The sequence below is a fragment of the Rana temporaria genome, assembly GCF_905171775.1.
Source record: "Rana temporaria chromosome 2 unlocalized genomic scaffold, aRanTem1.1 chr2c, whole genome shotgun sequence".
In the NCBI taxonomy this organism is placed as follows: Eukaryota; Metazoa; Chordata; class Amphibia; order Anura; family Ranidae; genus Rana; species Rana temporaria.
In genome coordinates, this window is record NW_024404408.1 from 136,288 (window position 1) to 163,681 (window position 27,394).

Here is a 27,394-nt window from a genome sequence, read left to right on the forward strand (position 1 = left end):
CATACATTGGGGCAGGGTTGTGGGGATGAGGCCCTTGTCCCCATCAACATGGGGAGGGTGCTTTGGGGGACCCCAAAGCACCCTGCCCATTTTGAGGGCAAGCAGCCTGGTATGGTTCAGGAGGAGGGGGTGCTCACCCCCCTTTTACGGCCTGCCAGGCTGCTTGCATGGATAAGGGTCTGGTATGGATTTTGGGGGGACCCCACGCCAAACTTTTTTACAATTTTAGTATGGACTTCCCCTTAAAATCCATAGCAGATCCAAAGGGCCTGGTATGGATTTTTTTTTTGGGGGGGGGGGAGAGAACCGCACGCTGTTTTTTTTTTTTTTTTTTTTTTTAAGGATGTGTAGTTAATCCATAGCAAATTCAATCAGTTAAATCAGCATCAGGGGCTTGATAGCTGCTGATCGAGGACTGATTCATTTTTATAAATGTGAGCCTATCAATGGAGTCTGTGGACAGGCGCACTCTTTGATTCCTTACATACCCTCCAGCAGTACTGAATGTGTGTTCTGAAAGCACACTGATAGCAGGACAGGGCAGTAGCTCAATTGCATATTGAGCAAGTTCTGGTCAGTGGTCCATCTTTAAGACCCAGTAACTCAGTGCATGCTTTGTTGGAAAGTTCTCCAAGTCTGCTCTTGCCCCTAGATATTCCTGCACCATGTAATGCAGACGCTGGCGATGGTTGCTTGAACCTCTCAGCCCTGGACGCTGAGGAGTAAAAACATGTTTAAATGCATCGGTCAGCCGGCCACCTTCTCCTCCGCTCTTCCTCTGACCGAACAAAGCTTCAGAAACATGTTGTCCAGCACCAGGAAATGGTAACCTCCCAGGGTCTGGAAAGATGTTACACATGTATAAGATTATTGTTCTGATATCATTTATTATCATCTGAGTAGTTTTCAGAGTTTGGCACTAGATGGCGCACCTACTTTTAATTACTGTTAAGTCTTGTGTTCGGACTTTTTGGTTGCAGCTTTCTTTCATTTGTGATTTGCATCTAATGCTTTGTTTATTCACATTGAGAGGTGGAGGGATAAGTGCAGGAATATTTATTTATTTATACAATGTTCATTGCTGATGGATATACTCTGCGGCAGTGATCGTCCCCAAAAAACAAAACAGACTGGCTTGTTGAATTTATTGTTCGATAAATCAACTTTAGTACAACCAGCCTGCCTATAGATGGATCGAAATTTGTCCGGATTCTACTGAGCCAAATTTTGATCTGTCTATGGCCAGCTATAGTGTGTGACTGTTGCTCCTATGAAAAGTGATTCATGCTTGGATCTTTTTCCAGACCTGTTTGAGAGGTGGAGAGGAGGTGATATGTTGCCCCCTCATCGCCTGATTCAGGGCCCATTCACACTAGAATGCAGTGCGGGAAAACCGCGTTCCTGTGTGACTTCCCGCACCGCATTCCAATCACACTGCCCTTAATGTCACCCCAAATGCAGGACGTAAACGCAGTGTGTTTACCCACACCAGATCACATGGTACAAAAGTAGCATGCAAGGGGGTTGACATGCGTCTCATAAATGTAGTACATGCAATACTTTTGGTGCAGTGCGATTTTAAGGTCATTCAAAATGAATGGGGCAGAAATCACACTGCACAGAAAGGCATATGAATTGCACCGGAACCGCACAACATTCCCATGCGATTCCCATGAATTTCCTGGTGTGAATGGGCCCCTAACCTGATAATTGCAGTACTACCCCTCTACAGTCACATGCAGGGCAGTTGCACTACAGCCCCATTGAACTGCATTATCGCATTCGGCGGCAGCAACCTTCTGGAAGAAAGAAAGTCACCACTCCAGGTGGGTCTACTATATGGTCACACACTGATACAGGATTCCAAGGGTGCTGGCGGTGCACCAGGCAAGCATAAAAGTTGAATGAAGGATGGATGGCCGCACTCCAAAAACCGTACAGGTTGTCTTTTATTAAATGAACAGCAAATACATCACCAGATCACAGCAACAGAAACAGGGGAACAGCCAACGTTTCACACAAAATCAGTGCTTATTCATGGCAACCTTCTGTTTAGGCACAGCACTGTGGCCGGGGCATGTGTACAGCTGGTAGCAGTTGTATGTTTAGTGTTCAGACAGGGGGTCAGTAAAATCATGGCTCAACCACCCGGTTTTACTTCCCCCAGACACATGTGTGAACAAGCCCTAAGGATCCTCTGAAACGGAACGGAGCCCACTTCAATCAGCAGAGGATCCATGAGCAGATCCCTTCCTGAATCAGAGCTGAACAGGATGGATGTCAGTTTTTTACATCTGTCCCCATTTCTGTTTGTGGCAGGAGACACAGGAGGACCTGTGACAGCTCTATGGGCGGCTGGATGAAAACAGACTCCAGTGTCTATTTACTGTCTGGTTACATCAGGCTTTCTCCGATGTGTCACATTTAGGTCCAGATAAATGGAAGAGGACTCAGTCCTTTTAAAACAAAAACTCCAGCCCTGGAAGGATTCAGAGCTAGGGAGGTGTGTAAAGTCCATTTACATCAGCCTGTCCATAGGGCTGCATGGACCTTTCCGATCAGGTCCTCCTGATAGGGCTGCATGGACCTTTCCGATCAGGTCCTCCTGACAGGACTGCATGGACCTTCCGATCAGGTCCTCCTGATAGGGCTGCATGGACCTTCCGATCAGGTCCTCCTGATAGGGCTGCATGGACCTTTCCGATCAGGTCCTCCTGACAGGACTGCATGGACCTTCCGATCAGGTCCTCCTGATAGGGCTGCATGGACCTTCCGATCAGGTCCTCCTGATAGGGCTGCATGGACCTTCCGATCAGGTCCTCCTGATAGGACTGCATGGACCTTTCCAATCAGGTCTTCCTGACAAATTGAGAGGAGGACCTGAAAGAAATACCCATGTGAAAGGACACCTGTAGGTAACCAGAGTGCACTTATTTCTGCACTTCTATGACCTGTATTCAGCTGACAGCGGGCTAAAGTCTGCAGTCGCCAGATGTAAAAAATATTGTTACTATGCAATAGGATGCTACAAACATTACAAAAATGTTGGCACATGCAGATATATTAACCCGCCCTCTTCTTTTCCCAACAGGGATCGGGAATTGGTGGGGATGATAGACTGGGGGGGGGGGGGGCAGTTTTCCATTTTAGCCCCAGGCCCTGGATTACCTTGTTCCAGCACTGGGCCAAAGGTAAACTGAATGAACTGAGGGGCTAGCTGGAGACAGTGGGGCAGATTCAGAAAGAGATACGATGGCGTATCTCCTGATACGCCGTCGTATCTCTGAGTTCCGTCGGTCGTATCTATGCGACTGATTCATAGAATCAGGTTCAGCATAGATATCCCTAAGATCCGACAGGTGTAAGTGACTTACACCGTCGGATCTTAGGCTGCAATTCCAGGCCGGCCGCTGGGTGGCGTTTTGTTTTTTGTACGCGACGAATATGCAAATGAGGAGTTACGCCGATTCAGAAACGAACGACCGCCCGGCGCATTTTTTTTACGTTGTTTGTGTTCGGCTTTTTCCGGCGTATAGTTACCCCTGCTATATGAGGGGTAGCTAATGTTAAGTATGGCCGTCGTTCCCGCCTCGTATTTTGAATTTTTTACGTCGTTTGCGTAAGTCGTTAGCGAATACGGATGGACGTAATATACGTTCACGTCGAAAGCAATGACGTCCTTGCGGCAGAATTTCGAGCATGCGCACTGGGATATTTTACGGACGGCGCATGCGCCGTTCAAGTAAAACGTAAGAAACGTGGGGTCAAGGAAAATTTAAAACACGCCCCCTACATCCCCATTTGAATTACGCGGCCTTACGCCGCAACACATATGCTATGCCGCTCTAACTAAGGGCGCAAGTTCTTTGTGAATAAAGAACTCGAGCCCAAAGTTAGAGCGGCGTAACGTATCTGAGATGCTTTACGCGGGCCGGACAGATACGCCAATGTATCTGAATGCGGCCCAGTCCTTTTAAAAGATTAGGAGATGCAGTGTTTCATGGGAATGGGAGGAGGAGTCTTCTCTCTCAAAGATGTTGTCTTGAAAGACTTCTGGAAAAAACGTTACTCAGAATTTGCCTCCTATTGACTTCAATGGGGTTTGTATTTACATCGGCAATGTTTGGATTTTTAAATGGCTTTGCAAAAGGTGCCCACAAGTCAATCCCAAGCACCCCCCCCCCCCCCATCACTATGCAGCACAATGCTCTAAATTAGAACAAAGAAATTAGATTCTCCTGCAGGAAATTGTAATAAATTGAAAATGTTGCCAGCCAATGGGAATAATAGATTGTCCTCAATAAAATAGAATACAAATATTTAAACATGTATAATATTGTACATATTCCTTCTATATATACGATATATTTAATAATGAATATAAAAAATAGAAAGTAACTTTATTTAATCCTTTATATAGAATTCTGATTTTTTTTTTTCCTGTATAGGTGGATTGATGATCCGAGTTTTTGGTCAGACTTGTCTTAAAAAATATGACCAAGTCAGATGAGAAACGAGCCATATGAGTGTCTTAAGTGACGGAAAGTTTTTTTTTGCAATTCACACAGGATTCACTCAGGATTCAAAACATATCCGAGTTCTAAATGTTGTAAGTGTTCTGAATCCTCTTCAACATTGAGGACCACAGAGGACAACAAGAGAGAAGTCATTTCTGTGTTCTGGAAGTGACAATGGCTTTACAGTAAAGTCCAACCCATGTATACATAAGAGGAGTCATTTCAGAAGATATTTCTTGTTTGGAATGTGAAAAAGGCTTTAGAATGGAGGCAAAACGTATCACACACCAGAAGGTTCACACTGGAAAGAAGCCATATCAGTGTTCTGAATGTGATAAAACGTTTACAAAAAAGTGTAATCTTATCACACACCAGAGGATTCACACTGGAGAGAAGTCGTATCAGTGTTCTGAATGTGGCAAAGCTTTTACAGAGAAGTCAAATCTTATTGCACACAAGAGGATTCATACTGGAGAGAAGCCATATCAGTGTTCTGAATGTGACAAAGCTTTTACAGAGAAGTCACATCTTATCAGACACCAGATAATTCACACTGGAAAGAAGCCCTATGAGTGTTTTGAATGTGGCAAAGCTTTTACAACAAAGAGAGAGCTTATCACACACCAGAGGGTTCACACTGGAGAGAAGCCTTATCAGTGTTCTGAATGTAACAAAGCTTATAAAACAAAGTCGCACCTTTTCATTCACCAGATGATTCACACGGGAAATAAGCGGTATGAGTGTTCTGAATGTAAAAAAGCTTTTGCAGAGAAGAGAGAACTTATCAGACACCAGATGACTCACACTGGAGAGAGGCCCTATGAGTGTTCTGAATGTGACAAAGCTTATACAGACAAGAAAGGGCTTAACAGACATCAGAAAATTCACATTGAAGAGAAGCCATATGAGTGTTCTGAATGTGACAAAGCTTTTACACAGAAGTCAATCCTTATCAGACACCAGAGGGTTCACACTGGAGAAAAACGATATCAGTGTTCTGAATGTAACAAAGCTTTCACACAGAAGTCGCACCTTATCAGTCACCAGAGGATTCACACTGGAGAGAAGCCATTTCAATGTTCTGAATGTGACAAAGCTTTTACGGTTAATTCCAGGCTAATCAAACACCAGAGGATCCACAAGCTTCAGCTGCAGTGAGGAAACACTGGAAGAAGTTATTAAAGGGGTAGCAGATCCTTTTTTTTGTAGACTTTATTTGTGAAGAACAATTTTTTGACCCTGAAAACATTGTGTGATGTTAAGTGGAACTATGCACCATGTATGTCATTATTGATTTTGCCCAATCTGTCATTAACCATTTTAGTCCCGGGGCCTTTCTCTCCTTTAACCCTTTGAGTATCAGAGCATTTTTATTTCTGGCAATGTCTCAGTTCTGCACATTATGGGCCAGATCCATGTACATGCGCCTATCTTTAGGCGGGCGTAGCATATCTCAGAAACGCTACGCCGCCGTAACATAGAGAGGTAGGTACTGTATTCACAAAGAAGTTACGACTTTAGTTACCGCGGCGTAGCATATATCAAGCGACGTAAGCCCGCCTAATTCAAAAGAGGCTGGTTGGGAGCGTGTTCTATGCTAACTAATCGTGACCCCACGTCAATACACCCCCACGTTTTTTACGAACGGCGCATGCACCGTCCGTGAAAGAATCCCAGTGCGCATGCTCCAAATTACGCTGCAAATCGTCAATGCTTTAGACGTGAACGTAACTTACGCACAGCCCTATTCGCGAACGACTTACGCAAAGGACGTAAAACTTAAAAAATTTGACGGTGGCCCGATGTCCATAGTTAACATTGCGTACGCCTCATATAGCAGGGGTAACTTTACGCCGGAAAAAGCCTTACGTAAACGACGTAAAAAATGCCCTGGGCGGACGTACGTTTGTGAATCGGCGTATCTACCTAATTTGCATATTTCTCGCTTAAATCTAGGGACGCGCCACCTAGCGGCCAGCGTAAATATGCAACTAAGATACAACGGCATAAGAGGCTTACGCCAGTCGGATCTTAGCAAAATTCCGGAGCATCCTAGAAGTTACGCGGCGTATCAATAGATACGCCAGCGTAACTTCTTTGTGGATCTGGCCCTATATGTTTAGCATTTGTAGTCTACCCAAATGTACATCATCATATTTTTGGGACTGATAGGCTTTAACTACCTTACCCCCGGAAAGTTTTACACCCTTCATGACCAGAGCATTTTCTTTTTGCCATTTGGCACAGTGCTGCTTATTTTTTTATTATATCATTGGAAAAAATATGAATATTCAAAAAAAAAAAAAAAACAATTTTCTACTTTCTGCTATAAAACATATCCAATAAAATAAAATGTTTTCATATAGTTTGGCAAAAATGAATTCTACTACATGTCCATAATTTTTAAAAATTCCAAATAAATGCATATTAATTGGTTTGTGTGAAAGTTATAGCATCTACAAGCTATGGAATATTTAATTTCAATAGTTTTTTATTGTTTTATAAGATTTGAACAAACATGGAAAACATGTCATATGCATTTCTACATTAATGCAGGTGGATGTCAAAAGAACAGCAAAAGTAGACATCCTCATTTCAAGGTAATAAGACAATTGTACAGTACAGGAAATGCAAATCTACATACCTATAGGTAAATAACATATCATTGAGGTCCAACTTTTCCATAGGTCACCCCTTTGGGTACACGCTGCAACCCATGGAAACAGACCAATGTCATCCCTGCTGCACATGTTCTAGCATCAATTGCAAAGATTGTGCAATAGTACATTTCTTGCATATGTGTATTCCATAATAGGGAGGATTTAAGCTTTACTATTGAGCGTGTAGCCACATGCTCTATATTGTTTGATTATACCATTAAACAGAAAAAGTAAAAATAACAAAAAAGAGAGTAAAAGAAAAAGAAGGAACCAGCACATCTCCGTTGAACAAGGATTTATAGTAAATTTGTGTCCAAACTAGGGTTTTTCCTATTCCTCCAGGCCACCCATTGGGTAATAATTCACTGCTCTAAGTAAAAGGTTTTGTTATTATCATACCAATCCGTCCACGCCTGCCAGTGAGTAATAAATGTGGCGTGTCTGCTTTCTGAGTAAGCCAACATAAGTTCATATGTAAAGTGTAAAGAGATGGTTCTAACCACATCTCCTACCTTGGGGCTCACACTGGATCTCCAAAGTCTTAGTACTACCAATTTGGCTGCTAAAAGAAATTTCCTAAAAGGGGGAGGGAGCTCCTCTATGCCCAGGTGTAATATAGCTAGAGAAGGCGATAGGGGCACCGCGATTCCCGTAACTTGGCGTATAATGGCAAAAATGCTACTCCAAAATCTAGCCAACTTCCCACATTCCCACAAAATATGAAACAGTGAGCCCACTTGTGAACATTGTCTCCAGCAAAGCGGGGACACTCCGTGACCGAACTTTCCAAGTCTAGATGGAGTTAGATACCACCTCTGAGTGACCTTGTGGTAAAGCTCCCAGAGGTTGGCACTTTTTGTGGCTGAGTGAGTGCAATGTAATGCTTTGATCCACTGTACATCTGTATAAGAGACATCTAAATCCCTTTCCCAGGCCAGCAAAGCATTACTTTTTTCAAAAATAGATTTATTATTGAGTAAGTGATAAATTAGCGTTATTCCTTTCTCCTTGCTGCTCTGAGACGTGAAAAAAACTTTTGCTTTCCAAAAGATTTTGTAGGGCCTATAGTGTTTGCTTTTGAGGAATGACTGCACTCTAAGGAAGTTGAATTGTTCTGAACTTGGTAGCTCAAATGTAGTTTGTAATTGCTGAAAAGATTTCAAATTACCACCCTCTTGAATGTCAGAGACCCAATTCACGCCTCCCGATGTCCATTTCTGCAGGTTTAGATTAGGTGTTATTAAAGCTAAGGAGGAGATAAGAATTTCTAAGTCAACGACCGGAGTTGAAAGCATCTCAGCTGAGGTAAAATGCTTCCACGCCTCAATAGTGGCCACTATAGGTGATGCGTAAGCCATGTATGTGTCTTTAAGGAACGGACTTGCCAGCAAAAGTGCTCCCAAGTCCCTGCCAGGCACTTGATTTTGCTCAAGGGGCCCCCATATCGGGGTAGGCTGGTTTGGGAACCAGCCTTTAGCCTGTGTCAAAATTGCCGCTATATGGTAATCCGCGAATGAGGGAACTCCCATGCCTCCCACCATCCAATTTTGCGAATCTTATGGAAAGCACTACGTGCTCTCTTGCCCACCCAAATAAATCTCGATAGAATGCTCTGTATTTCTCCAAAAAGTTTCTTGGGCACTGGTATGGGAACCGTTCTAAACACGTATAATACTTGCGGCAGTATCTGCATTTTGAAGGCAGCTAATCTGCCCGACCATGACAAGATATGTTTACTCAGTGCTTTTGTTCCTTCTTTGACCTTATCTATTAATGGCAAATAATTGGCATGGAATAGCTGTTTCGGCGAATGCAGTAAGATGGATCCCCAAGTAGTCAATTGCGTGATCATTCCACACATAAGGGTAAGTACCTTGCATATGAAGTTTATCCTCTCGTTGTACTCCCAGATCCAAAATAAAGGATTTGGCATCATTCACTTTATAGTATGATATTTTACCATACTCCCGGAGCAAGCAGGAGACCCTCTCCAGGGAAGTGACCGGATCAGTGAGCATTAGAATAACGTTGTCTGCGAACAGACTAATGACATGTTTTTTTCCCGCTATTGTAAAACCGTGTATATCTGACGACTGTCTAATGGAGGCCGTAAGCGGCTCCATTAGCAGGTTAAAAATGAGGGGGGATAGTGGGCACCCCTGCCTTGAGCCATTCGTAATTTTAAAAGGTTTAGATAGCATTCCCGACGTGTAAACCTTAGCCGACGGGACCGTGTACAAGGCCAAAATTGCTGACAGTACGTGCTTTTCGAAACCGTATTTTTCCAGAGCGCACTTCAGGAATGTCCAATGCACCCTGTCGAACGCCTTCTCTGCATCCAAGGCTAGGAGCAGAGAAGGTGTTCGGGTCGACCGTGCTATGTGGGTAATATTGAGTAAGCGCCTAGTTGCATCCGACGCCTGCCTGCCTTTTCGTAAAACCAGATTGGTCAGGGTCTATTAATGTGGGCAAGATATCCACTAGTCGCAGGGCAATCATTTTGGCATAGATCTTAAGGTCATTGTTTAGTAATGAGATAGGTCGGAAATTTTGGGGGGCATCCGGTAACTTCCCAGGTTTGGGCAGCGTTACAATCAAGGCTTCAAGCATTTCAGGTGGGAAAGATGCCGACGCAGCGGCCGATTCGAACACTTTTAGTAAATGTGGGCCTAAAGTCATTTGAAAGGTCTTGTAATAGTCTCCTATAAGTCCGTCCAGACCAGGGGATTTATTAGAAGGGAGAGATTTGATAGCATGTAGTAGTTCGCTTAATGTGAAGGGAGAGTTCAAGTCACCCAGCTGCTCCGGGGATAGACAGGGCAGTCGAATCTTAGAAAGAAAACCTGTTATGTCATTCAGGGACGGTTGGGAGGTCGAGGGATCTTGATCCAAATTGTATAGGGAACTATAATAGTCGCTGAACGTGTCCGCAATGCTTTGAGGGTCATACACTGGTTTCTTACTTATAGGGTGTGTCAATTTGGCAATCTTGGTCTTAAAACGCTGGCCTCATATGTAACGTGCCAGTGCCTTGCCTGCTTTGTTGTTCGTCGAGTAAAAGGACATCTTTGCACATCTATCTTTGTTTTCAAATTTACGGAGGAGAAGGATTCTGAGATTGTGTCTTAAGGCTGAGATTTTGGTGCTAGTGGATGCTATGGGATTCGTTTTGTTTAATGTTTCCAGGGAGTCTATTTCTTTGAGAAGGTTGGACAGTTTAAGTTGTCTCAGCTTCTTGGCCCTAGAGCCCAGCTGGATAAACACACCTCTGATGAAGGCCTTATGGGCGTTCCAGAGTGTGAATGGGTTATCCGTGGACTGGGTGTTGATCTGGAAATATTCTGTCAGTCGTTCTCTAATCGTTTCTTTGGTGGTCACGTCTTGAATGATGGAAGAGCTGGCTCTCCATACGTATGCAGCTGTGTCAGGGTATTTGTCACCTAGGGTCAGGAGAATGGAAGCGTGGTCTGACCACATGATCGTGTTAATCTTGGAGTGCGTTACTCTAGTAAGCAGCCTTTTGTCCAATAGAAACAGATCGATCCTCGAATAAGAACAGTTCCTGTGCGAGAAAAAGGAATAATCCCTTTCAGTGGCATGTGTACAGCGCCAAGCATCGTACAGGTCATAGGACCTAAGAAAGTTCGCCAGGGTAGGGGCTTTCCCAGGGGATTTTGTGGTGGAGTCTAGCAGGGGGTCAGGTACTATATTGAGGTCACCACACAAGATAAGGGATCCCTGGAGGAGTTTCCCTACCTTGCGCATGAGTCCGTTCAAAAAATAAATCTGTCTCTTGTTCGGGACATATACATTAACCAGGGTATATCTAACACCATTGATATCACACACCAATATTATATAGCGACCAGAGGGATCAGAATGTTCCTCTATCAGAGAAAAAGAGACTGTATCTCTGACAGCAATCATTACACCTCTTTTTTTAGCTTCCATATTGGAGAAGAAGTAGTGCTGAAAAGATCTATACGTGCATTTGGGGGGAGCCCCACTATGAAAGTGGGTCTCCTGTACACAGAGAACATCGCACCGCATAGAATTAGCTTCCCGCCAGAGCAATGCCCTCTTCACAGGATGGTTTAAACCGTTTGCATTAATTGACAAGATTTTAACCGGCATCCCAAACAAAGTAACAAAATGCTATTATCAGGGGCTTTGTGTACTCACGGCCCCTCCTCATCGAGGTAATTTCAAAAAGGCAAAATGTCCATCGTGTGATGTTGATCCGGATCGGGTGGGTGAAGCATAAGTCTCTTGTGGTTAGATGTTCGAGGGAAATGCTATTCGCAGAGTCTGAAAGGTGCAGTTCCTGTAAACAAGAGTGGTTAAGAAAGAAGTACAGACATAAAATAAACCAAAAAAAATAAAGTTCGAACTGTAAAAGGAGGGTCGAAACGACCTGGGTGCAGAAAATACTGCTCATATGCAGGGGAGCTTAAACGTGGAAAAGCTCCAAAGGCGGGGTCCAAACAGGACCTAGAAATCAAATGCACAGGGCAAAGATGAGACAGAAAGTTCAGTCAGATCAGCGGTTCTTAGTGACTTGTTTCCAATCAGGGGACACCCTGCTGGGTGTTTAAAAGCTCGCGGATGGGGAGTTATCCTCAGGGAGAATGTTCCACTTCTGGAGTAGCTAGAAGCCCTTGGAGGGGGAAGTGATCACGTGTGTAACGCCATCTTTGGTCACCATAAGCTTCGTTGGAAACCCCCATTTGTATACGATGTTATGGTTTCTCAAGGCCTTGGTCACCGTGTTCAGGTTCTTCCTAAGTTGCAGGGTGAACTGCGATAGATCGGCATAAAACTGTAAATGCGCAAACTCAGTGCCGCCATGTTCCCCCTTGCGAGTTATAGACATCAATTTTTCTTTAGACTGGTAAAAATGCATTCTAAAGAGGACATCCCTGGGAAAATTCTCAGGTATGAAGGAGGGTTTGGGCAAGCGATGGATTCTATCAATGGACAGTTCTATGGCGGGGATGTCAGGCATGAGGGAGGTCAGCATAGTCATGGCGTACGAACGCAGATTAGAGGGGGCCACATTTTCTGGTATGCCGCGGATTTTCACGTTGTTTCTACGTGACCTGTCCTCTAAATCTGCTAATTTGGCTTTTATCCACAATTGTTCTTCCTCAACCGTGTCATGCGCATCCACTAGGTCATTGATGGTGGTTGCGTATTCCCCCATTTTGGTTTCAATGTGATTCACTCTCTCACCCACCACTGATAATTCAGTGCTAAATTTCCTCATGCAGGACATCATGTCCCCATGAATAGTGCTCCTTAAGGAGATGAGCATGTCCTTGAGTGTTGTGTCCAGGACTGGCTGATGTTGTGTAGGGAAAGATATTATGGAGTCAGGAAGCTCCCTCGTGTCTTCTTGTGAGTCAGCGTTAGACCTTTACCTCACATTGCTGGGCATCAGAGTCGTCCACTCTGAAACGGGACTTTGCAGGGCTTCTGCTGGGCGGAGAGGGTGCTTGTGATGTCTCTCCAGCCTCAGGGGAGTCTCGATGGTCTGGCAGAGCGATGGCCTGGAAGCGTCCGGTGCGGGATCCAGACAGGGAGGAAGCGCCGGCGCCATCTTGCCCACGAGGCAGCGGCGATGAGAAGAAAAAGTCTGCTTTTTCGGCCGGTGCTCGGCCTGTCGCTTCCTCGTCATTCCGCCGAACTGTCGAGCGGGTGTTCCGCAGCAATGAGGGTGTCCTTGGGGCTACAAAAGAAGCCTCTGTGCGCTGTGAGCCGCTCTTTTAGTCCGCCGTTAGCCGGAGCTCAGGAGTCACACCGCCATCTCGGTGGAGTCCAAGCCACGCCCCCCCGCTATTACCTTTTGTACCAGAAGTATGTAAGCTCTATGAGTCGGGCCCTCCTGTACCTTCTGTATTGAATGGTACTGTAATTGTGCTGTCCTCCCTCTACATTGGAAAGCGCTGCGTAAACTGTTGGTGCTATATAACATGTGTATTATAATAATAATAATGTCCACACACAGATGTATTTTCAGCACTTTACTGCAACTTCCCATCCTCACATGACTTCCTGTGACATCTCACATGTGACATCCTGGCAAGAGTTGGGACCGCTTCCCCATGTACACACGCTTGGAATTTCTGACAACAAATGTTCGATGGGAGCTTTTGGTCAGAAATTCCGACCGTGTGTAGGCTCCATCGGACATTTTCTATTGGAATTTCCGACAACAAAAATTTGAGAGCTAGTTCTCAAATTTTTCGCCAACAAAATCCTTTCTCGTATATTCCGAGCGTGTGGGGACAATTTTGACGCAACACAATTCCACGCATGCTCTGAATCAAGTAGGAGACAGAAGCGCCCGTCTGGTAAAACTAGCGCTCGTAATGGAGATAGCACATTCGTTACGCTGCAAAGAGCAGTAACGGACTGAAAAGCCCAAGGCTGCAAATTGTCTCTCACCAAACTTCTACTAACGAGATTAGGAGAAGGAGCCCAAAGGGTGGCGCACTTGGTATAGAACTTCACTTTTAATGTGCCGTCATACGCGTGGTGCATGACCGCGTTCTTGAAGTTCGTAATTTCCAACAACATTTGTGCGACCGTGTGTATGCAAGACAAGTTTGAGCCAACATCCGTCGGGAAAAAAATCCACGGTTTTGTTGTTGGAATGTCCGATTGTATGTACGCAGCATAAGTCTAAGTCTTGGGCTATCCACCACCGAGACACAGGGCCCACAGCTGAGTGTTAGGGGTGACGAGGTCCTTCTATTAGTATACTGTCACTCTTTCCAAATGTCCTACCTGTAGCTTTGCCCACTCGGGGCACGCTTACTGATGACATCTATTCCCAGGATTCACTGTCACTCACATTTAGAAGACTCTGTCCAGGCCCCCAAGGCCATATGTACCACGCTAAAGGACCTGCAGAAGAAGGTCAGGGGTAGACACAGTGGGGCAGATTCAGGTAGATCAGCGGATCTTTAGATCCGCTGGATCTTAGTTTTTTACGTTCCGCCGGTGCAATTTAGCGAGGCTAGTGCATGATTCAGCAAGCACTTACCTCGCAAACTGCACCGTTGGATCGTAACTCCCCCCGGCGGAATGCAAATTCCGCGGCTAGGGGGAGTGTACAATTTAAATCAGGCGCGTTCCCGCGCCGATTTAACTGCGCATGCGCCACCGCGAAAAAGTCCAGTGCGCATGCTCCAAATGACGTCGCTAGGACGTCATTGTTTGCGGCGGGTACGTCGATTGCGGCCATCGGGATTCCTGATCGCGTTACGCAAACGACGTAAAAAATTTAAAACTCGGCGCGGGAACGTCGGCCATACTTAACATTAGCTACCCCTCATATAGCAGGAGTAGCTATCCACCGGAAAAACCCGAACGCAAACGACGTAGAAAACGAGCGATGGGCAGGCGTACGAACGTGAATCGGCGGTTTTCCTCATTTGCATATGCGACGGGTAAAAAAAAGCGACAACACCTAGCGGCCGGCGGGAGTTTACAGCCTAAGATTCGACTGGTGTAAGTCACACCAGTCGGAACTAAGGGAGATCTATGCGGAACTGATACTTATGAATCAGTCGCATAGCTCCGACCGTCGGATCTCACAGATCCGACCGTCGGGTCTCACAGATACGACGGCGGATCAGGAGATCCGCCGTCGTATCTATTGCTGAATCTGGCCCACTGACCTCAGCTAGTCTTCACATGACCTGTGCAACTTCTTCCAGGAATTCAGCCCTGCACCGGGTTCCTTAGATCAGCTCAGTACAGGATTACATCTTTGTATCTTTGGGGTGTCCTGTTCTCATACCCTGGACTAACTGGGCCCCACTCACAACTTTTGTTAAAAAAATATGTAGTGGTTTTATATGTTAAACCCACAGAAGTGGTGAACCTGAACCTCCTCTCTAGTATATATCTTTATGATATAGAATACATACACAGCAAATGTTTTATTGGTGATGCAGTTCATCTGAGATCCACAAGCTGGTGATGTCACCTATACCATGACAGGACATCTGTATAAAAAAACAGAGAGTAAGTAATGTCAGGTACAAACAGGAAGTGCTATCAGGAGCAGACAGGATGTGATGTCAATCACACACAGGAAGCAAAGAACAGGTTGGAAGTTATAAGAGGTACAGACAGTGGGGCAGATTCATGTAGATTAGCGGATCTTTAGATCCGCGTAATCTATCTTATTTGCGATCCGCCGGTGAAATTTTGCGAGGCAAGTGCATGATTCATGAAGCACTTACCTTCGAAAATTGCACCGTCGAATCGTAACTCCCCCGGCGGAATTCAAATTCCGCGGCTAGGGGGAGTGTACAATTTAAATCAGGCGCGTTCCCGCGCCGATTTAACTGCGCATGCGTCGCCGGGGAAATTTGCTAGTGTGCATGCTCCAAATGACGTCGCTAGGACGTCATTGTTTTCGGCGGCTAGGTTACTTACGGCCATCCGTATTCCCGACGGACTTACGCAAACGACGTAAAAAATGTAAAACTCGGCGCGGGAACGTCGGCTACGCCTCATATAGCAGGGGTAGCTATCCGCCGGAAAAACCCGAACACAGACGACGTAAGAAAAAAGCGACGGCCGGGCGTACGTTCTTGAATCGGCGGTTCTTGGCATTTGCATATCCGACGCGCTAAAAAACACGACGACACCTAGCGGCCGGCGGTAGATTGCAGCCTAAGATCCGACTGGTGTAAGTCACTTACACCATTCGGATCTAAGGGAGATCTATGCGGAACTGATTCTTATGAATCAGTCGCATAGATCCGACCTGCGGATCTCAGAGTTACGACAGCGGATCAGGAGATCCGCCGGCGTATACCCTTGATCATGGGTGCTCAACATGTGGCTCTCCAGCTGTTGCGGAACTACAATTCCCATGAGGCATTGCAAGCCGCTGACAGGTACAAGCATGTCTCCCAAAGGCTGAGGCATTATGGGAATTGTAGTTTTGCAACAGCTGGAGAGCCACAGGTTGAGCACCCATGCCCTTGATGAATCTGCCCCATTAAGTGATGACAGGTACAGAGAGGATATGATGTACCATATAAATAGGAAGTGATGTACCCTACAGAGAGGAAGTGATATAACATATAAACAGGAAGTGATGTACCATACAGAGAGGAAGTGATATAACATATAAACAGGAAGTGATGTACCATACAGAGAGGAAGTGATATACCACACAAACAGGAAGTGATGAGGAGAGTTCCAGTGTTTCGTCAGGTTAGGCAACCCATCAGAATTGGTAACGGAAGTGACGTTTCATCTCCGCCATCTTGCTACACCTCACACTCCTCCACAGTAAAGATACGCTGAGAAAGGGGGCAAGCGGACATCTTGTTACACCCACTGGAATTTTGCATATTACACTTATTTTTAACAGTAAACTGAGTTTAAATAGTGAAATACAATACTTAGAACTCCGTATGGATGTTTAGATGTTGAATTTTAAAAGCAGCGGTGTTCTGTCCGATTATGAAACCTGTGGTATCAGCAGGCATGCCGCTGCTTTGAAAATTCAACATCTAACCAGTCAGACGGAGTTGTAAGTCCTGTATTACACTATAAAAAACTCAGTTTACTTGTAAAAATAAGTGTAAAATGCAAAACTCTGGTGGGTGTAACAAGATGTCCACCTGCCCCCTTCTCAGTGTATTGTTACTGTGGAGGAGTGCATCACTTCCGTTACACATTCTGACAGGTCGCCTAATCTGATGAAACACTGGATGAGTGGGGAGTCGGGAGGAAGTAAAGAGGAGACATTGCTGGAAGTGTCAGCAGAGGAGGTAATAGGATATTATATTCTATATACACCCAGTAATCCCCTGTCATGTCTGTCCTCTTCCTTCATAGTCCCTGTGACGTATTTTATCTCCAGCAGATGATGATACCCCCTTATATAGTGTGGAAATGTAGATGAACCCCTTCAGGGTCAGAACATTTCCTCACCTTCATTCTTCATTTTGGAGATGTGGGGGAGGGGGGTGATGTAGACATAAAGGTCAAAGGATAAGAAGCTTGCAGACCCCAGAGACATATCCAACACTAAAGTGAATGTTCCTCTGTATGTAATTCCACTGGGGGTCATCCTAATATTGTACAACCAGTATTGTACAACCTTTGGCCAATCATGGCTCAGTCCACACCCACACGATATAAGGCTGCTTCTTACACAGCGGCCATATATAGTGTAATGAATGAAGAGAAATTAGCTTATTATATATATTAAGTCAAACCCTGCACCGAAAAAAAAACAAAAATAAACAGATAGCGTGGGGGTCCCCCCAAACTCCATAACAGACCCTTATCCAAGCATGCAACCTTGCAGGCCACAAAAAGAGGGGAGGACAAGAGAGCACCCCCCTCCTGAACTGTACCAGGCCGCATGCCCTCAACATGGGGGGGCTTTGGGACGGGAGGCCCGGTAAGAGTGGCGGAGGCGGCGGGAGGGGGGGGATTTCCCCTCCCGCTCCTCTGGGATAACAACTGAGCGGCTTTTAGATATAATACTGTACTCAAAGATTATCTCTAATAGATTAAAACCCATTTTACCTGAACGTATACATTTAGATCAAGCGGGCTTCACGAAAGGGCGAGAAACTAGGGATAAGATTATAAAAACGTGTACATTGGTAGAATATGCTCAGAGAACTGCCATTCCAACATGTCTTTTATCTATTGACGCTGAGAAAGCGCTCAACAGGGTGGGATGGCAGTTCTTAGAAGAAGCATTAGTCCAGAATGGGCCCTAAAATGCTGAGTAGGATTGTCGCATTGTATTCTAATCCAAGGGCCAAAATAAGAACGGAATGTTATCGGAGTATATAGAAATATCAAATGGAACTCGACAGGGATGCCCCCTATCCCCCTTATTATATATAATAGTAATGGAACATCTTATAACAGCAATAAGGGAAAATACAAATATTCAAGGGATTATTATTAAAGGCAAAGAATATAAAACATCGGTATATACGCAAATGACCTACTAATATATGTGACTAACCCCATTATGACAATACCACATTTAATAAAAGAATTTAAACAATTCAGGGAATAAAGTAACTTTAAAGTTAACTATGATAAATCTGAGATGTTAAATGTATCACTAAGGCCCCGTACAGACGACCGAACATGTCTGCTGAAACTGGTCCGCGGACCAGTTTCAGCAGACATGTTCGGTCGTCTGTACAGCCGAGCGGACAGGATTCCAGCGTACATTTGCCCGCCGGCCTTTTTCGAGCGGGCAAATATTTCTAAACATGTTTAGAAACATGCCTGCTGGAATCTTGTCCGTCGGACATGTTCGGTCGTCTGTACAGACCTACCTTACATGTCCGAGCGGCCGCCATCCCTCGCATGCGTCGAATGACTTTGACGCATGCGTGGAAGCATTGAACTGCCAGGGCCGCGCACGTCGCCGCGTCATCGTCGCGGCCTCTTTTGTTGCGTATAGAGTACGCGCGGATTTCTGTATGATGGTGTGTACAGCCATCATACAGAAATCTCCGGGCGGACATGTACGCTGAAAACGGTCCGGCGGACCGTTTTCATCGTACATGTTTGCCCGTCTGTACGAGGCCTAACAGGAAAAACACAGTTAAGCCCTGTACACACGATCGGTTTGTCCGATGAAAACAGACCGATGGACTGTTTTTATCGGACAAACCGATCGTGTGTGGGCCCCATCGGTTTGTTTTCCATCGGTGAAAAAAAATAGAACCTGCTTTACATTTTTCCTATGGATAAAAAAAACGATAGAAAAAAACGATCGTCTGTGTGGAAGTCCATCGGTCAAAAAAATCAAAAAAATCCATGCATGCTCAGAATCAAGTCGACGCATGCTCGGAAGCATTGAACTTCATTTTTTTCACCACGTCGTAGTGTTTTACGTCACCGCGTTTTGGCACGGTTGGATTTTTGACTGATGGTGTGTAGGCAAGACTGATGAAAGTCAGCTTAATCGGATATCCGACGAAAAAATCCATCGGATTAGATTCCATCAGATAGCCGATCGCGTGTACGAGGCTTTACTGTTGCAAAAAGACTTTCGGCTTAAATGGCAACAAGAAACAATTAAATATTTGGGAATATACATCCCGAGTAATTTAAACCAATTACAAGAACTGAATTACAATGCAACAGTCCGAAAAGTAATTCAATGATTGCATAAATATGAAGAAGTAACATACTCACGGATGGGAAGAATTAATATAGTAAAAATTTACATATTGCCAAAATTATTATATATTTTTCAAACAGTACCCTTAGTTCAGGGGTGCCCAACCTTTTGAAGGCCGAGGGCCACTTAAGCGACTTAGTAACCAGTCGCAGGCCACAATGAGGGGAGTGGGCAGATGACAGGTCTGCATGCTGTGGGGCTGGTAAGGAAATTTTCCCTGGGCTGGATTTTATTTCCAGTCTGGCCCTGAACAGTGAACACCCCCCACTGTTGTGGATACTTATATAATGGTTAACAAATGGGGTTCTCACTATCCTGCTTCTCCCTTTCCTGGAAGAAATATGACAACACACACTTGTTTCTACGCCCGCCGCACTCTCAAACAGCGGACTGAACATATACGCCACGTTAATAGTTACACTTTCCCCTTAAGTTGGTACATGCCAGTACTATAGGATGACACACCTAAGCCTTGTCTTGTTATCATTGTTACATTTCACACAATTTTCATTACAATGCTGTTTTGTTGAAAGTAGCTTACAGGCTGGGTGGTTTATCCCCTCGCCATGACACCACTAGTACCCATTTGGGGTGTCTGGAGATAGGGGACTTCAACCCTCCCCTGAATACATAATTAGCAGTGAGCTCCATTCCCAAAGACTTCTATGACTATGAGGCCTCATGCACACCGGACGTTAAAATATTGTTAGAAAAACGCCAGTAGCTTTGGAGTGAGGTTTTCTACTTTTTTCAACGTTTTTGCAATAGCGTTATCCTATGTTAGCGTTTTTTTGGTGAATAATTTTTTTTATTTTTAATGGATCAGAAACGTTAAACGCTGGTGAGTGACGTTTTTGAGCGTTTATCAGCGTTAGAGCGTTTTTACAGCTGAAAACGTCTCTCAGAACCCACTCGTTTTTTTTTTTTTACTGCTCAAAAACGCCACTGCCAGAAAGAAAGAAAGAAAGGAAGAAGGAAAATAGAGAAAAGGAAAAAAGGAGGGGGGAAGGAAGTGAAGGGTAAAAAATGGAGGAGAAAGAAAAAGGGAGGGAGGAATGGAATGGGAAAGAGGGAGGAGAAAAAACAAAGGATGAAAAAAAGGGGGTATGTAAAGTAACTGACCTTAGATGAGATACAAATAGTACTTGGGTGCGGGGAAGGAGAAGGGGTCTTAGTACATAAGCACCAGAACCCAACTAAAGTGCCTTGGTATTGCGAGGGGTTAGCAGGGGTGGTGGTCACCACAGGAGAACCACACAGACACCGGCTAATGTATCCTATGAGGTAGAGAGATACCAAAATATTGGTCATAGAGACAAATCATGCTCCGCATAGTGGAGCAAAGTGGTTGTGTACAAGAAGAGATACTTACTGATGGTATATTAGCAGAGCACAGGCCCCGGAACCCACGCCCACGGCACTCAAGCAGGCTAGCTGCTTAAAAAATCACCAACCTGGCACCGCAAATAACGCTGGCCGTTGCCAGCGTATGACGTCACCGGGTCAGATCTTTCGAACAGCGCACGCGTAAAGAGGGTGCACACATGCGCGCTCAACAAGAATGTGCACAAGTGTGGAGGGCGGTCCCACAAATGTCAGGACTCATCCTCCCACCAGGGAGATCACCAAGCCGCCAGGGGGGAACAGTAAACGTGCAAGTGACATCTAGTGGTGTCCTAAAAAATTGCAGGCAGGCAACATAACAAAGGGCAGTAATAAAATAGATCTAAATACACGAAAAGGTACATGTTGGGATACAAAATTATAAACTTAAATATAAAAACATGTTTTTTTTGCCATTATATATAATTTTGTATCCTGACATGTACCTTTTGTGTATTTAGATCCATGTTATTAGTGTCCTTTGTTATCAGAGCCATGTTGCCTGCCTTCAATTTTCTAGGACACCACTAGATGTCACTTGCGCCTTCACAGTTTCCCCCCAGTGGCTTGGTGATCTCCCTGGTGGGAGGATGAGTCCTGATGTCTGTGGGACCGCCCTCCCCACTTGCTCGCGTCTTGGCTTGGATCCCTTCCCTGTGGATGCTTGATGAGCACACATGCAGGCGACATCTTGGCACGTGCGGGAGATCTGACCTGGTAATGTCATACGCCGGTGACGGCTGATGTTATCTGTGTCACTGTTTTGGGGATTATTTAACCACTTCCCACCCGGCCTATAGCAGAATGACGGCCTGGCAGTGATTCTGTTATCCTGACTGGATATCATAGAACGTCCAGCAGGATAACGCGCCGGTGGTGCTGTGTGTCAGTCATCGCTGATCGTGGTAAGGAGCCTCTGACAGAAAATCGTGCCCACCACAGTGCCAATTAGTAACACCTGTCAGTACCTCATCATCAATGCTGCCCATCAGTGCCATCTATTAGTGTCCATCAGTGCCGCCTATCAGTGCCCATCAGTGAAGGAGAAAATAAAATGTAATAACAAAAACAAAGATTTCTGTCTTTTTTAGTTTGTTTAGTAAAAAAAACAGAGGTGATCAAATACCAGCAAAATAAATCTTTATTTGTGGGAAGAAAATTATAAAAATGTTGTTTGAGTACAGTGTCGCATGTCCGCACAATTCTCATTCAAAATGTGACAGCGCTGAAAACTTAAAATTGTCTCGGGCATTAAGGGGTGAAAGTGCCGGTATTGAAGTGGTTAAGCAGCTAGCTTGCTTGAGAGTGCCGTGGACATGGGTTCCGTGACCTGTGCTCTGCTAATATACCATCAGTAAGCATCCCTTCTTGTACACGACCACTTTGCTCCACTATGCGGAGCTTGATTTGTCTCTCTGACCAATATTTTGGTATCTCTCTACCTCATAGGATACCTTAGCCGGTGTCTGTGTGTGGTTCCCCTGTGGTGACCACCACCCCTGCTAACCCCTCGCAATACCAAGGCTTCTGGTGCTTTTGCACTAAGACCCCTTCTCCTGCCCCGCACCCAAGTACTATTTGTACCTCATCTAAGGTCAGTTACCTTTCATAACCCCTTTTTTTTCCTCCTTTGTTTTTTTTCTTCTCCCTCTTTCCCACCCCCCTCCCTTCCTCTTTTTCTTTCTCCTCCCTTTCCCTTTCAATCTCCCCCTTCTCCTTTCTTCCCTTTTCCTGCCCCCCTCTTTTTCCCCTCCCTTCCCTTTCTCCTCCCTCTTTTACCTTTCTCTTCCTTTCCCCCTCCCTTTCTTCTCTTTTCCTTTATTTACATCTTTTTTTGACTCCCCCTTCTCCATACCTTCCCCCTTATTTCCCCCCTCCCATCTCCCTAACCACTTTCCCCACACCCCTTCTTTCTTCCTCCCTTCCCTCTCCTTTTATTTCCCTTTCCCCCTATTTTGTTCTTCCTTCCCTTTTTTCTTCTTTCACTTATTTCTTGGCTACTGTTTCCTTATGTGTGTAGTTTATACATCCATCTATATATTACCATTATCCAATCTAGATATACGTTCATTGTTTGCACGTCCCTCCCCCTAGCTGCTGCGGGGGAACCTCTGGTGGTGCTTCTGCCCTGATAGGACCTGGGTTGCGGGTAAGCAACATCGCTCTCCTTTTCGCCTCTATGTATTTTTCTCTGTCTTAACTTAATAGACTGTGTATATTTTGTAAATGTTATGACATTGATTGCTTGTTAATCAAATTGCAGGTATTCTCCTGATGAAGCAATATTCAGGCTGCAAAACTAGTTGAGTCATGTTATCCGCAAACAACTATCCCAATGTGATCCTTCCTCTCAGGGGACTATTATGCTGGTGATCTACATGGATTGTTATCATGCATTTTATAATGTATCCATATTAATCTGTATTAATACAATTATTTATTTATTATACAAATTGAAATTTATGATAAATGAGCCAGTACCAAGATAGTCCATTTCTCCTTGTCTTGGGGGACCGGTTGGGGACCGATCTCCTAGTTTTCCCATTTATTATATATTGGACAATGGTACACCCCCTTTCTATTATACTCAGCTTAAGCTTCTAGAGGTTGTATATTTTTTCATATTCAAAACATTAAAATGGTTTCTCTCCAGTGTGAATCTTCTGGTGTCTGATAAGGTTTGCCTTCAATGTAAAAGCTTTGCCACATTCAGAACACTGAAATGACTTCTCTCCAGTGTGAATCTTCTGGTGTTGGGTGAGGCTTGACTTCAATGTAAAAGCTTTGTCACATTCAGAACACTGAAATGACTTCTCTCCAGTGTGAATCCTCTGGTGTTTAGCAAGTTCATTCTTGCATGTAAAAGCTTTGCTACATTCAGAACAAGGATATGGCTTCTCCCCAGTGTGAATCCTCTGGTGTATGATAAGATCGCTCTTGCCTATAAAAGCTTTGCCACATTCAGAACATTGATATGGCTTCTCTCCAGTGTGAATCTTCTCGTGTCTGATGAGGTTGTAATGCTGTGTAAAAGCTTTGCCACATTCAGAACATTGATATGGCTTCTCTCCAGTGTGAATCTTCTCGTGTCTGATGAGGTTGTAATGCTGTGTAAAAGTTTTGCAACATTCAGAACACTGAATTGACTTCTCTCCAGTGTGAATCATCTGGTGTGCGATAAGGCTTGACTTTGATGTAAAAGCTTTCCCACATTCAGAACACCGATATGGCTTCTCTCCAGTGTGAATCTTCTGGTGTGTGGTAAGGTTTGACGTTGATGTAAAAGTTTTGTCACATTCAGAACACTGATATGGCTTCTCTCCAGTGTGAACCCTCTGGTGTATGATAAGATGCGACTTCGATGTAAAAGCTTTGTCACATTCAGAACACTGATATGGCTTCTCTCCAGTGTGAACCTTCTGGTGTGTGATACGTTTTGCCTCCATTGTAAAATCTTTATCACATTCCAAACAAGAAATATCTTCTGAAATGACTCCTTTTATGTATACATGGGTTTGACTTTACTGTAAAGTCATTGTCACTTCCAGAACACTGAAATTACTTCTCTCCTGTTGTCCTTTGTGGCGGATCAATGTTGAAGAGGATCCAAAACATTTATGACTTTTAGAACACGGATATGACTTGTGTCCTGCGTGAATCCTCCAGTGAATTGTGGTAAAGACTTTCAGTCAATTAGGACATCCATACGGCTCATTTCCCATGTGACTTTGTTGTATTAAAGTCCAACATGACCGAAAACTTGGTTCATACATCCACCTGTACAATAAAAATAAAAGTCAGAATTTGATAAATAAAAAGGGCGGAATAAAGTTGCTTTCTTTTTTTACATTCATTATTAAATGTATGCAATTGTGTATATATATATATAACACACACGTTTAACCACTTGCTGACCGCCTCCTGTATATATACATTGGCAGAATGGCTTGGCTGCCAAAAGTACCTGTACGTTATTTTGAATTTGCCAAATTTTAGGGCACTATGGGGTTGATTTACTAAGGCAAATCCACTGTGCACTACAAGTCACTGTAGATCTGAGGGGAAAATATGAAATATGGGGAAGCTCTGCTGATCTCCATCATCCAATCATGGCAAGCAAAAATGCTGTTTTTTTGTTATTTCCTTGCATGTTCCCCTCAGATCTACAGCGACTGCACTTCCAAGTGCACTTGTAGTGAAAGGTGGATCTGCCTTTAGTAAAATAAACCCCTATATTATTCCCAGTGGCTACTTTTTTTTTAAAGTTTATTACAATTTCCAGCGTGAGAATCTCATTCTTTGTTCTCATTCAGAGAAATGTGCTGCATAGTGATTGGCCAATGTGCTTGCGTTCAGATTTGTGGGTACTTTAGGCAAGTCGTCTAAAAATCCAAAAGTTGCAGACTTATGCCCCTTACAAACGGTCGGAATTTCCGAAACAAATGTTCGATGTGAGCTTGTTGTCAGAAAATCCGACCGTGTGTATGCTCCATCGGACATTTGCTGTCAGAATTTCCGACAACGACTGTTTGAGAGCTGGTTCTCAATTTTTTCGAAAACAAAAGTTCTCGTCGGAAATTCCGATCATCTGTAGCCAATTCTGACGCACAAAAATCCTACGCATGCTTGGAGTCATTGATCATTCATTTTTCTCGGCTCATCGTAGTGTTGTACGTCACCGCGTTCTTGACGGTCGGAATTTCTGACACCATTTGTGTGACCATGTGTATGCAAGACAAGTTTGAGCCAACATTCCGTCGGAAAAAATGTTTTTTGTTGAAATGTCCAATCGTGTGTACGTGGCATTAAAGCAGAGTTCCACCCCCCAAAAAATGGACCTTCTGCTTTTTGAAATCCTCCCCTCCCCCGGTGTCACATTTGGCACCTTTCAGGGGGAGGAGGGAGTAGATACCTGTGTAATACAGGTATTTGCTCCCACTTCTGGGCATAGATCACTGCAGTGACCTGCGCCACATCCGGCGCCTTCTCTGCCCCCCCCTCCACTGCTGTCTTCTGGGAGACACACAGGTCCACTGAGTAGCGGCATCTGTACATCTCCATGTCTTTTTTTTTTCAATAGAATTTATTGAAGATTTACCAAACGGATACAAAATTAAAATGACGGGGAACCGTCACTTCATCAAATACATTTTGGAAGGTTATGTGTTGTTTGCAATAGACATGCGCACACTGAAATATTTTGTTTCTGAATTTCGTTTTCGTCCGAAAAATTTTTTTATTTAGTTACTCCGAAATTCGTTTTTATTTATTTTGTTTCGTAAAAAATGCGTTCGTTCGAAAATCCAAATTAATTAAGGTTGAATCTGTTAATTGAAAGCTTATGGTGTCTGTCGAATGTTGTAATGGCGCGTACACATGATCGGATTTTCCGACAAGAAAAGTTTGATGTTACCTTTTGGACGGAAATTCCGACCATGTGCACGCTCCATCTGACTTTTTCTGTCGGAATTTCCATCAATAAAAATTTGAGAGCTAGTTCTCAATTTTTCCGACAAGAAAAGTTCTTGTCGGGAATTCCGATTGTCTGTATGCAATTCCAACGCACAAAAATCCACACATGCTCGGAATCAAGAAGAGCCGCACTGCCTTTCGAACTTCATTTTTCTCGGCTCATCTTACGTCTTGTACGTCACCGCGTTCTTGATGGTCGGAATTTTGTGTGACCGTGTGTACGCAACACGAGTTTAAGCCAACATTCCGTTGGAAAAAAATCCACGGCTTTCTTGTCAGAATTTCCAAATGTGTGTACGCGGCATAAGAGGATTCGACGAAGCAGCTAAACTGTACGACGCCGCGATCGTACATTTCCAGTCGAATGCTCCGCCCACAAGCTATAGTAGAATTCTAATGTTGTATGACTAGTAATAATTATTTTTATTAGTTATTATTATTACTAGTCAACCAACATTAGAATTCTTCTACAGCCTATGGGCGGAGCATTTGACCATAAATGTCCGCTCGCGGCGATCGTATGTTTTTAGTTGCTTCGTTGAATCTTCATATCTCTATAATGTCGAATCTTTTCTCTCTATGTAGAATAATCTTGGACTAAATAGAGTTAGGTTAGGCACATTCAACCGCAGATTCGATACGCACAGATCACTATTGTCACCGTCATGTGGAATCTTCTATCTATATCGAACTGTTGTCACAACGAAACGAAAATAAAGTATTTTTTATGTCGGATCTTTCGGATTCTGCGCATTCGTTATTGTTTGTTAAAACGAATGCGAAATTCCCAGAAATTTCTTATATAGGTGAGGCGGGGCCACCCATCACGTGACCCCATATCCCTCTGACCTCCTATCCTATCCTTGCGTCAGAGGGGGGCAGGGTCACATGATGAGTGGCCCCGCCTCACCTACATAAGAAATGTCACTAGCTCCAGCCGCGTCATTCGACAGGCTGTCTCCGGTGGAGACAGGTGGCCGGCGATGCTGCGCTCTGAATCCCGGACCTGGATGGATCTTCTCATCGCTGGACCCCGGTGGAGAGGAGATCACCCATCGCTGGATACTGACAACGTTGGAGCCCCCGGGATCGAGAGTGGATTACCACCGCTGGATTTTTTTTAATAAAGGATGTTTTTCCACGGTGTGTGTGTGTGTTTTTTT

General features: G+C 44.3%; 2 protein-coding genes across 2 annotated transcripts in view; one reads left to right on the plus strand and one right to left on the minus strand.

Annotated features, from left to right (window-relative positions):
• The window catches only part of LOC120921543, a 167,361-nt gene that overhangs the window by 60,671 nt on the left and 79,296 nt on the right, over positions 1–27,394 (plus strand). Inside the window, 2 exon segments of the mRNA XM_040334042.1 lie at positions 4,788–5,621; positions 11,211–11,230. Of these exon segments, the coding sequence (XP_040189976.1) occupies positions 4,788–5,621; positions 11,211–11,230 (854 nt within the window).
• LOC120921548 (zinc finger protein 2 homolog) overlaps positions 23,209–27,394 on the minus strand; it is a 60,803-nt gene continuing 56,617 nt past the window's right edge. The window contains exon 2 of the mRNA XM_040334048.1: positions 23,209–24,536. Within this exon, the coding sequence (XP_040189982.1) occupies positions 23,393–24,205 (813 nt within the window). The 5' untranslated portion in view covers positions 24,206–24,536 and the 3' untranslated portion in view covers positions 23,209–23,392. The remainder of the gene's footprint in view (positions 24,537–27,394) is intronic.